Consider the following 12578-nt stretch of genomic DNA (forward strand, 5'->3'; position numbering starts at 1 on the left):
GCCCTCTGAAAAATGCTTTTTCTGATGAACTAGAAGTATTTCTTATGACACCATCACCACAGATTTCAATTCCTGTTTATTTTTTACTAAAAAAAGACTGCTGGGCCAAGAGGGCAGTCTTTCTTTTTGATATAAAATTATCTGTTGGGATATAGTGTTTTAATTTTGGCATTGGTTTGTGTAAAATGCTGCTCTACATTGAAGTTTTTCCATACAATAGGGATTTTTACTTTAGAAAGCAGATAAATAGGAGGGGACATGATAAAAGTACAATGGTATAGAGAAGGTAGATTAGGAATTACTATTCTCCCTGTGTTACTCGAACAAAGAGCTATTCCATTAAAAGGTAGGAAATTAAAAACTGATAAAAAGAAATACTTGTTCACACAACATGTAATTTGAATTGTGAAACTCACGGTGCCTAAAAACCATGATGCCAAGAATTTAGCATAATTAAAAAAAAAAAAGGATCAAGATTATCAAGAATGATTATTATTGATAACTCTTGTAAGGGATAGTAAACCTAATGCCTCTGACTTTAAGCCAATCTCTAACTATTAAAGTTCAGGATGAAGCCTATCATGTCCCAGATCTGCCTATGACAAGTTTCTTACACCTTCTGCTGAAGCATCTAGTATGGGCCATTCTGAGACAAGATACTGGATTAGATTAGATGGACTTCCATTCTGACCCAAATGGTAGTTCCTGTGTTTGCAAAGCAGAGGCCTGAGATTGTGGAATGTCTACTTAAATACATATTTGTAAAATAATATTTTTCAATTAAAATACTCCTAGCAGTGCACCATATAAATGGTCATGATTTATTAATAAAACCTAACCCTAAAATTTAAAGGCCTGTTCATCTTAGATTTTGTTAAATTCTAGGAGTGAATCAACATTCATTTCTCAAAGCTGCCATTTCTTTGATAGTGGGATCTGGGTCAAAAAAGAATATGCTCCAAACCTAACACCAAAGAGGGCCATTTAAAAATGTTTATAATGCGAACTATTTAAAGATTTGTAGTTTTTCGAATCATTCCTCTGTCCTCAGAGCAAGTGCTGGATGGGTGTGGAGACACATTTCCTATGTAAATAGTGTAATTCTATTGTTATATGCAAATCTCCACTCGACCTGAACTGGCGCTCCTCCTGCTGGGCTCTGCGCCGGAGTTGTTCTTGCCCCTAGCAATGGGCGTGTGAGCGGCAGGGGAGCCGAGCGCCGGTGGCAATGGGGAAAGGGATGCTGAAGGGCTGGGCGTAGGGGCCCGCGGCGGGGAAGGGGAGGAGCCGGCTGGGGCTGCTCTGCCCGCCGGGGGCGCAGCCAGCCTGCGCTCATTAGAGGGAGCTGTCGGCCGGAGGGAGCCGCGCTTGCTGCAGTGTGAGCTCCGCTTCTGCCTCTTGCAGCCGCCGCTTCCTCGGGAGCGAGCGAGAGGCGAGCAGTCACGGCGGAGACCCAGCCCGGCTGCGGGGGTGGTAGGCAGCGCGAGTCGCCGGCGGCATGAATCCCTCGGGCCCCCGAGCGCCTATCCCGGGGACAGAGCCAGCTAGGCGGAGGTATGGTGCCCCGGCACGGCCTCTGCCTGGGAAGGGAGACCCAGCCCGACGGGTGTGCGGGAAGGGGCCGGGACCCCTGCTGCTCCCCGAGAAAAGCACCTAGAGCCGGGAGCCACGGTCCCCCCATCGCTCCCCGGAGATCCCCCTTCTCGGGGATGGGGTTGGGGTAGGCAGGGTCCTCCCCATTGCTCCCAGGGGATCCCCTTCTCGGGGGATGGGGTGGGGGGCACCGTCCCCCCATTGCTCCCCCGGGATCCCCTTCGCAGGGCTGGGGCATGGCAGGCAGGCGTCCCCCCATTGCTACCCCGGCGACCCCCTTTTCGGGGGCAGGGGTCCCCCTGTCGCTCCCCGGCGATCCCCTTCTCGGGAGATGGGGTGGCGGGCCGAGCAGGGACACCCGATTGCTGCCCTGAGGAGAGCCCCCGGGGGGGGGGGGTGTCCGGCTGACCCTGGGGACGGTGCAGGATGCCGCCCCGCCCAGACACGCTCCGTGGCCCGCGGCTGTCAGGCCGGCTTTCCCGGGCACGGAGGGTTGCTGTGGGGCGCGGGGAGGGGCGGCGGTGGCGGGAGGGCGCGATAGGCCCGAGACCCGCGGCGGCTCTGGCCGGAAAGCGGGACGGGGCCCGGCCAGCCCCTGCTCCCTGCCGGCGCGGACCCTGACCCGCCCCTCTCTCCGCAGGCCGCTGCAAGGGGAGTAGAGCGGCCGGCGCGGAGCGCTCCCGGCCCGTTACCCAGGGCCCGGCCAGTCACCTCCGGGTCCATGAGCCCGCCGAGCCGCCTCCGCCTCCAGCCGCCGTCAACCGCGACACGCGCCGCCGCCTCCCGCCGCGGCCTCCTCTGTTCCCCTGCGCCGCAGGAGGTGAGTCCCGCTGGCCGAGGTCAGGCACCCGGCGAATGGCCCCTGCCACCGCTTCCCCCCTTGGCTGCCCTGGTGCCCCTCGCTCGCTGCCTGGCTCTCCCTCAGCGGGTCTAGCGCAGCTGCGGGAGCTCGCCCCGCTCGTCCTCAGCCAGGCTTCGCAGCGTGAAGGGTGAGGGAGACCTTGCCTAGGCGGTGTTGGCTGTTGACTTTGGAGAGACAGAGAAGCGTGTGTCATTATTTCCCCTTCCCTTTGCCCTGGTAAAAGGCAGGTCAATTTCTGAGTGTTCCTGCTGCCTCTTTTGGTGTGAGCCAGGGCAGGTCACTGAGTTTGAAAGGGACTACCACCCCATCCTTCCCCAGTTCTGTTATTTGGTTCTCGGTGATCACTTGCTGCCCAGCCACAGGGAATGTGTTCTCCTCCCTCTCATTCTCCAGGGTATGTTTATGTAATTTATATGACCACTTGCTGAATGTACCGTTTGATATGTAGGCTTGGCAGAATTATTTTTTATATTTTTGTCAGATAACGGTTTGTTTTTAAGCATCTTTTCTATTATCCATTAAAATTTTTACAGGTGTGGGAAATTTAGGGTAACTATGGGGTCAGACAGTAATTATTTCCTGGCAATAGATGCTGAGATTCAGGAAGTTAAAGCTTTATAGCCATTAAAACACAAATTACCAACATCGCATATTAAAGCAATGAGTAAATATGCTTAAATCAAACTCTAATAAAAGTTCTCTCAGCATTTTTCTTACTTTGCCTATTGGTAAATTTCAGTTATCATCAATGGAAATATTTGTTCTTTGGTTTGTGTGTGTACTATGAAACCAATGTCCACTGATAAAACCTAATCCTTCCAAGTCTATTGATATGCCACTTACCTTAATTCATAGCTGTAGGTTTTTTGTGTGACTCCCAGAAATTTCTCAACTTTCAGCTTTTTAATTCAGGCGAGTATCACGTTGATGGTGTGTGATGTTCTTAATTATTTTCTTTCTTTCTTTGGGACATGGAAATGTTCAATGTACTTTATTTTCATCCTCCACTCTGACTAATTTTGAGGTATGGTAGACGTAATTAAGGGCTGCAGATGCTTATGAAAATGGATTGGGGCTGAAGTAGACAGCTTTATTAAGGGGACACTGTATCTAGCTCACTAGCATGTTGACTCGGTAGAGAGGGTGTTTTTCATTTTATTCTGTGAGTAATGGCTGTATCTTGTTCTTCTTTTACTGTAGGAAGAGCCCACATACTCTGGTGTGAAGAGAATGGCTGTGACTTTAGAACAGGCCCAGAGGGTGGGCTATACACTTCTGAAAGGACTCCTGAGGTTCGGCTTCATGGTTGCCAATAACCTAGTTGCTATTCCATCCTACATCTTGTATTTAATTATACTGCAGCCTCTTCGACTGTTGGATAGTAAGCGGTTCTGGTATATCGAAGGAGTATTATTTAAATGGCTTTTAGCTATGGTGGCTTCCTGGGGCTGGTGGGCAGGATATACAGGTAAGAATGTTTTAATACTTTAACAAAAAAAGTACAAATATAATAATTAAAATAAACTTTGAAACACAGGCATTAATAGTGATGTATATTAATACAGTGGGATGATTTTTCCAGGATTCTTATACAAACATGCACTATATTTCTGGATGGCAACATAATTGAATCTAATATTTATCATATGAAAAGATATTTTTGAAAGATCAGTTAACATAATGCATAACCTGTTTGGATTCAAAAGAACATATTAAGCAATAGAGGTTCTTGGCTCTCAATCAGTATTCTACTTTGTTAGTAAGATCCATGGCTTTAGGAGTGCTATTTTTCCAAGGCCCTAGATTATCTTGTTTTAATGTTCTGTGGAGTAGTAGCACTTCTGAAAAGAGTTTATTTCTGTTGTGTATGAGAGTGAAATACCCACACTTTGAACAAACCGCCTTAAAGTATGCATGCAGTGCATATCTCCAGATCACTTCCACTTACAGTGATCAGCACACAAGAGTAAAGGGTGTACAATGAAGTTCATCTCTGAAAAGTAGCTCTTATAATCCATATGAGTTGCAAATGGAATTTTCTTTTTTGCTGCTTCTGTCATGAATATAGATGAAAAATAGGGACACCTCTCTTGAGAGCGTAGGTCTTCATTTACCATTAATAGAGCTAAATTTTTGACAATATGGTTTTATATCTTGCATGCATTACTTTGTAATTATTATTGAACTTCTTTTTGCCTGTTAGACTTTGTAGGGTCATCAGGGTAGTAGACTAAGCTGAAATGTTAAGGAAGGTTCTAGACTTGTCCTTGGACACATTGACTTTCTTCTTGGCTGCTGCACACTATGCAAGGAAACAACCATCAACACTTCGGAAAGGGGGAGATGGGTAGAGTAAATGTGTCTAGAGAGAGAGAGCAGTATGTGAACACCCCTCCTAAAATTGTCTATCTCCCTCTTTCCTGCCCAGGATGCATCTACAGGCCTTTTCCATGCATAAAAGGAATGACAGCCTACAGCTCTGATGGAGTCTGGTTGGACTCCTAATTAGTCAGGATTCCAAGTGTTGACCCAGATGGAGCTTTCTTACTTCCCAGTTAAAGCATTGATTAGGCTACAAGAGCTGAAGTCCCTGTGATAACAGGCCTTTTGGTACCTTGTCATGCGTCTTTTCAAGATGCACATGTTCTGTGGATATTCTAGGTGAGCTTCTGGTTCTTCTTGAGGAGGTGGTGGCGGCAGCAAAATTACTTTCTAGTCTGTGGCACTAGAACTGTCACACTTTGCACTGCTTCAGAACTGTCTTGCCTGGTACAGCGTGAACTTTTCCAGATGTGCTAGTCTTGTAATCTCTTATGTTTACATTTGCTCATTAAAAGAAGTCCACATGGTATTTGCAGTGGCAGGTGCTTTTTAGATGTCCACTTCAGTCTCTCAACACAATAAAGGAAAGCTCTTCCAACAGGAAAAGAGGGACCTTTATGCTGTTGTGTGTGTGATAATTGGATATGTGAAAGTTATCAGCATAATGGTAAGGTAAAATTCATTCAGCATATGACCCTGGGGATGGTATGTGCAGATTGAAAATGCTAGTTAAAATTCAAGCCATTGTCCCATGACTATATGACTGTCAGTGAATTTTGAAGGCAGTTTCTTTGGGATCTATTCCCTGCTGACTGCAGAACTGTGTGGTTTCTTTTGCCTCTTGCATGGAAAGCGGTTTCGACATGATCTGCATACATCTGCTAATTGGCGTGCTGTTGCATTTTGACAATTTGAACAGCTTTGTTTTATTATTGAAGAACTCCTTAGTATATTTATTTATTTAAAGTTAATTTGAACTGGAGAATTAACACCAGCGTGGAAGTGTTCTCTTGGATGATTTTAGGGCAAGGGGACCCTATTCCTCACTTTCTACTATGAAATAAGGCATTTGTCACTTGTGAAAGAAAGTCTTAAATTGGATACTGAGCCCTCCTTATCAAATAAGAGAATATACTTTAAGCAGCAACAGAGGGTCCTGTGGCACCTTTGAGACTAACAGAAGTACTGGGAGCATAAGCTTTCGTGGGTAAGAACCTCACTTCTTCAGAGCCTCTGAAGAAGTGAGGTTCTTACCCACGAAAGCTTATGCTCCCAGTACTTCTGTTAGTCTCAAAGGTGCCACAGGACCCTCTGTTGCTGCTTAAAGTATATTCTCTTATTTGATAAGGAGGGCTCAGTATCCAATTTAAGACTTTCTTTCACAAGTGACAAATGCCTTATTTCATAGTAGAAAGTGAGGAATAGGGTCCCCTTGCCCTAAAATCATCCAAGAGAACACTTCCACGCTGGTGTTAATTCTCCAGTTCAAATTAACTTTAAATAAATAAATATACTAAGGAGTTCTTCAATAATAAAACAAAGCTGTTCAAATTGTCAAAATGCAACAGCACGCCAATTAGCAGATGTATGCAGATCATGTCGAAACCGCTTTCCATGCAAGAGGCAAAAGAANTGCCTCTGAAGAAGTGAGGTTCTTACCCACGAAAGCTTATGCTCCCAGTACTTCTGTTAGTCTCAAAGGTGCCACAGGACCCTCTGTTGCTTTTTACAGATTCAGACTAACACGGCTACCCCTCTGATGGAACAATAATATTCTGTAGGCTCACCTACAAAAGAGGTAAAGGGTGCATTTCCTCTTTTCTTAGCTCTTCTTTCCTTCTCTCTGGTGGGGGTGCAGCATATTGTATATGTAACACCGACAGACCCTGGCCGTCGGTGGGCAGGATCGAACCTGGGACCTCTGGAGCTTAATGTATGAGCCTCTACCGCGTAAGCTAACTGGCTATGGGCTAAGGTTGTAGAGCAGACTCATTTAATCTCTCTTTCTGCCTCTCTCTCTGCCACTAGATGGGACAGAACGCACCCAGGAGGTGTGTGGGTTATATATAGTTTTGGGAAGTGTGTATACAATGATTTAATCTCCTCATCTGGACTACATACATGTCATGTAGTCATATGGAGTTCTTCTCTTTTTTTAAGATATATGGCGGATGTACCACTTTCATTCAGAATTCAAGTGCTACTCTTGCTATTGCACATGTGAAGAGATTGGTATTGGGTATTAGCTGATAATGTGGAAGGACAGAATGTGGTATAGAATACATCTATTTTTTTTCAGTGTCCAAAACTAGGACTAAGGTTAGTTACTTAGTGCATACTAGTTCCAAGATCTCTCTAATTTTAATGCATGTAAACAAAAGATAAGTGGTGATGATAGCTGAATGCACATCTGCAAATTAAGTTGCATGTATTGGCTATATAAAAGATTTTTCACTTTTCTGACCAGTAGAGAAACTATTAGATATCTTTCTGAGAAATACTTCCCTTCTGAATGAAGGGTATGTAAGATAAAGAACACCAGTATGCCCTCTTTTGGCTAATTTTATGTAAACTAGATTAATTAAGAACGATGGTAGTGGGGTAGAATGAAATAAGGTGGGTGTTTTTTGACCTGAGAATGTTCTGCTTCAGGTGAAAGGTGATTTCTTTCTGCCCTACATGGCAACCACAACTTGGAGAGTGGAGGAAACACTAATTGTTTCATAGTCATAAAGATAACTAAATTTGGTTTTAAGAGCTAGGAGTTTGAAAATCAAACAAATTATATATTTAAAATATACTAATATTCCTAGTAGTTAGTACAAGGAACTGGAAGTCAGGATTACTAGGTTCCGTTTTTCAGCTCTGCCACTTAATTGCTATGTAACCATGAGTAAAAGCATTTACCCTTTGTCCATCAGTTACCCTATCTGTAACATGAGTAGTACTCTACTTCACTAGTGTTTGAAGCTTTGCTAATGTTCGTAAACTTAGGCTATCAGATAGCAGGTGATACACATGCAAATAGGTAAATATTTATAATTAATGGCCTAGAGTCTGGCTGCTTTTTAATTTTTTTTTTTTTTCTTTTTAAGGAAATGTGTGTGTATAATAGGGTCCAGGAACAAATGAGGGAAAGACCGCAAGTGTGTCTCTTGTCTGCTTCTTCCTTTGGCTTGTGTATTTTCTCATTTCCCATTTGCCCAATTCCTGATATTGTTTGGATGTGCGTTCTGTAAAGTGGAAGAGTATAACTGGGCAAGCTGAAAAGGGGAAGGAGATTTAAAGAAGAATTAAAAATAAATAAATAAAGTACTTGGTCATAACCACTTGCCCTTACTTGATATTACAAAGGTTTCCTATGCTCTGCTTTTTAACATTATTCATAAAAACAGAAAATGGAATCAGCCATTTTTCATGCAGTATATCCAGTGCTTTATTAAAGCAGTACTAATCTAGTACTGTCGAAGGGATTTTAGTGTAGCCTTGTAGATCCCATTTTCATAAACTAGCTTTAAGCCATTTTATTGTTCTCAGTCTAGGCACCTTTCTCTAAAGATACTTACTTTTGAAAGCACCTCCCCCCCCTTCAATTGAAACACTTCTAATCGTTCTCCTGTACTAGTTGTAAGATGACCAGAGGGGGTAATATTGATTTTGCTACTCAAAAAAAGCCCCAAATAAATCTGGGATTCTGAGCGAGCTAGCTGTCCAGTGGCCAATGTTTCTTTACCTTACTACGCATGTGATGTTCTGAATCGGTTGTTCTCTTTGTATATTGGTCATTATAACATTCTGGAGTGCAGTCCAGACAGGTGAGGGGTTGTCACTGCCTGCTCTGTATCCCCGAGTGCCTCAAAATGCTCTGCTGCTGTAGCTTCCTGGTCTGGATGCTTACAGCCAGTGTACACTGAGTGTCTTGTGTATTGAGCAACTGACTCAGCAACTCTGATTCCAGGAGCCTGCTTGTTATACCACTGCCACGCTCTAGCCTTACTTACACCTAGCAAGATGACCCCAACACCCTCCAGTCCTGAATTTTTCCCCAAATCGTGTGCTCTGCAACATCCAGTCTTCTGCTGGGCCATTCAAAGAGAGATTAAGGTTTGTTTGTTTGTTTGTTCCTTTAAATACCCAGTAGCTTGCCACATTAACTGGAGTTAACCTTCACTTTAAATCACACACAGCATTGGGTTGGTTTAGATTAGAAGTAAAACTGCACAAGGAGGAGTTTCTGAGCCCAGGGGCTCCCCGGCCATATACTCCCTGACCACCAGGCCCATGGGAAGTGGGGATCCAGGACCTGGTGTGCTGGCTCTGCAGGGGTGAATCCTGTTTCCTGTGCCGCCCCGCCAGGCTGGCAGCTCAGGGCGGCATTGCTTGCCCCTGCCCAGCTGGCCAGGTGCTTCAGCTCTGGGCTTGTCTTCACTCACTTCGTTCTGGCAGCCCAGGCCTGCCAGCTTGCTGCACTTGGACGGTGCCCCTCCCGACCATGGCTCCCTGGCCATGATAGCAGCTCAGACTAGCAGCCTAAGTACATACCCAGGTGGTTGGGCAAGCTTGTACTTGGGCAGCTAGCCTGAGCCGCCACCATGACCACAGCTATTTTTAGTGTGATGGCTTGCGCAGAGCTAGCATGCATCTGTCTACCCGTGCTGGGAGGCACACTCCTAGCTACAGGAGGACATGTCTTGAGGACTGCAGGCTGGAACTGCATCTAGGAGTTATTTCAGGCAATAGAGGGAAAATGCCTTCTGGATAGGTGAAAGTGAGTGCTTCACTGTAGGAGTTAAAGTGGAAGAATCTTATTTAGGTTTTAAGCTCTTTGGGGCTGCGATTGTCTTGTTTGAAAAGCACCTAGCACAATGGGACTTGGATTCTGATCTTGGAACTACTATAATATAAACAATAAGCTTAGCCAGTAAAGGTACTATGTTGTTTACCCTGGTAGAGAGGAGCTAGCTTCTGGTAGCAGTGTCAGTCTGTGGCTGGCCAGCTGCATGGTCTCAGTGGCCACCCTTGTTCCTCCAATTCACGTTCTCCGAATCACCCATGTAATCAGCCAGCAGACTTTCAGTTGCCTTTTCTCCACCAGCACTAAAATCAGTTGTTGGAAGTTTTCTTTTAGATGCATAGAACTGGAGAAGCAGGTGGAATCTTTCTCTTATGGTGTTACATGAGTGTCTAGTACACTCTCACTGTCTCCTCTGCTCCTTGTGTTGCTTTAGCTCCTATTTTCATCCAGGAAGTGGAACTGGGGTTGGAAAATAGCAGACAAGATCTCAAAGTAAATGTTTTGCTCCCCAATTTACACGACCCTACCTCTTCCCTCCTTGCCACCATTTCCTGTTCCCCTCCCGTCCCTGACAATTTATTTTTATTTTTAATGCGGAGTATTTCATTGTATCCTAAGTAACGATCACTGCCATAAACTAAAAAAAAATGGTCAGACATCCCATTTTGCCACACAATATTTGTTTGATATTTTCTTTTAAAAACAAATCTTTGAGGATTAGCATTCACTTTTGTATTTAGTGTTCATAAATGTACAAACACTTTGTCAGTTTTCTAGTAAAAATACTTAATATTTTTAAATAGCATGAAATACTGAATTTTGAAAAATATTGTTTTATTTGGAAAGAGGAAGGCATATGTGAGGGATGTATTTGGTCTGTGGTCAGTTGCTTGGACATGTGGAAAGAGGTCTCATGTCACTTAGTAAGTTTGGATGTCAGCTGCCCTGATGTATGTTATATCCACATGTGGAATTCCCCAATAGTCCCTGATTCTATAGATGCAGCTCTTCATGGTCTGTCTAATCTACAAATGGATTATATTGAGTCCAAAGATCTTAACCTGATTTTAATGACCATTTCTTTATGTAAACAATTATTTAAAACCTTTAATGAAGGAGGAAGCTTACACATGCTTTATGGGAAGTGTTGAGTTAAAATAAAGCTGATAAGAGAAGTTCAGAGTTGAGGATGACATGATGTCTCTGATTCATTCCATTGTACCTTGAGGCAAAGGCTCATCTTGCAAAAGTGATAAGGTTGTAATGTAGAATTTATTGTAGATGAAACTGGACTTGTGTATGCAATCAATCAATCTCTCTCTCCATATATATTCTCACACACACCCCTAGTTAATTTTGATCTCCAAAGTTACCCAAGTAACTCACATAGATTTTTTTTTTTTTTTTTAATTCTTAGTACAAAATTTTTGCACTTTACCCTAGTTCTTTGACTTAGTTTTTAATCCAGTATTAGTAAGGTGTCATTGGGACTAAATTTATCCTTCAGCTGTTTCTTGCAGTTTATCCTAAAATGTCACTCAAAAGAGCAACAAGATATTGAAGCGGTGCTGGTGCTTTACCTGCTGCACTTCTTTTGTTATTGTTTTAAAGAAAGCTAGTGCCTTCTGGCATGGAAAGAACAAAAGTGGGAGGCAAACAATACACTATTTTTGTTAATGACAATTTTAAGCATGTTTTGTTTTTCTTTATTACACTGCAAGAGAAAAATGCGGGGTTTCTTCCCCCCCCCCCACCTCCCCCCAAGTCATTCCTTAGCATAACCAGTCTTTTAAAAAATACTCCACAGACTCACCAGCAAGAAAGTGAGGAAAATACAACCATGTTTCTTTCTAATATCACTGTCTTTAAATAGCCTGGTCTCTATTGAGCATAGGGCAGAGATTTCAGACTTTCAGGATAATCTCTCTCTCTTTCATATATTCATATATATAATATATAATTTTGGGCCATATGAAAGCTCTAGGATTCCATTTAAAACAAAACCTACTGACACACAACTACCTCTTTAAAGTCAAGCACTCAAAAGTTAGGAAGTGCCAGAATTGAAAGTTTCCATGCAATCTTCTGCATTATGCTATGACCTTATACTGTTTCCCACCCCCACCCGAATCTCTGCCTCATTCAGTGCACAGAATAGAAGGTGCTTACTGAGTGAACAGTTATTCAATATTTTGTTTGATCACTATTCAGAGTATGGCCTTCTGTCTTTATTACTACACACCATTTAAACTCTGCTCTGAATACAGAATTATTAGTGTACTCGTGCGCTTTCTAGGGCGGTCATCAGTATAGCATCTGAGTGCTTCACAAACATGAATTTGTTGTCACCAGTGCACCTCACAGGGGGATTGTGTTATCGCCATTTTACAGCTGAAGAACTGTGGCACAGACATTTTAAAATCAAAAGTGAGCACCCAAAATCCATGTAAAATTTGAGATACTTATGTCCTATGTGCACAGCATTTTATAGCACTTTAAATTTTCAAAGCAAAGCTCCAATTGACATCTGTTGCAGTTGAGTGCTCAGCACTTCTAGAAATCAGACCATTGGTGCCTCAAAATGAGCACCAAGCAAATGAGGAACAAACTGTGTGAACATTTTGGTTAGGTGACTTGACCAGGATCACATATGAACTCTGGGGCAGAGGCAGGGATATAATCTGATTCTCCACGATGGTGTTCAACTGCTTTTAAGTATGAGACTTTTCTTTCTTTTTCTGCAGTCCCCTGCCTCGTTCACTACACACCTTCCAACAACTCGTCCACGCCAGTAATTTCAAATAGTACACACCTTCCAACAAATGAGGCAGTGGTTGTACCCTCCCCACCCAAAGAAGCCTTGTTTGCTACGCAGTCCTGACTCATTCTCTGAGCATCATCCTTCCTGTGCTCTGAATGAGTCAGGTGTCCTGTGGGAAAAATAGTATGCAATCATGTAATTAAAGACTGTATCATCATGCATACACAGAAAGGGCAACCTTAGTT

General features: G+C 43.5%; 1 protein-coding gene across 5 annotated transcripts in view; it reads left to right on the plus strand.

The window, feature by feature from the left end:
* Positions 1-1328: 1328 nt before the first annotated feature.
* Positions 1329-12578, plus strand: part of LPGAT1 (lysophosphatidylglycerol acyltransferase 1) — a 173514-nt gene continuing 162264 nt past the window's right edge. For 3 of the 5 annotated variants that reach the window (XR_004644969.1, XR_004644970.1, XM_034764541.1), the window contains exons 1-3: positions 1329-1554; positions 2234-2413; positions 3656-3923. Coding sequence is in view for 3 of the 5 variants with exons in the window: in XM_034764541.1 (XP_034620432.1) it covers positions 2315-2413; positions 3656-3923 (367 nt within the window). In the remaining 2 variants the exon portion in view is untranslated. The remainder of the gene's footprint in view (positions 1555-2233; positions 2414-3655; positions 3924-12578) is intronic. The other 2 variants (XM_034764542.1, XM_034764544.1) reach the window with 2 other exon arrangements.

This window comes from Trachemys scripta, chromosome 3 (genome assembly GCF_013100865.1).
Source record: "Trachemys scripta elegans isolate TJP31775 chromosome 3, CAS_Tse_1.0, whole genome shotgun sequence".
NCBI lineage: Eukaryota > Metazoa > Chordata > Testudines > Emydidae > Trachemys > Trachemys scripta.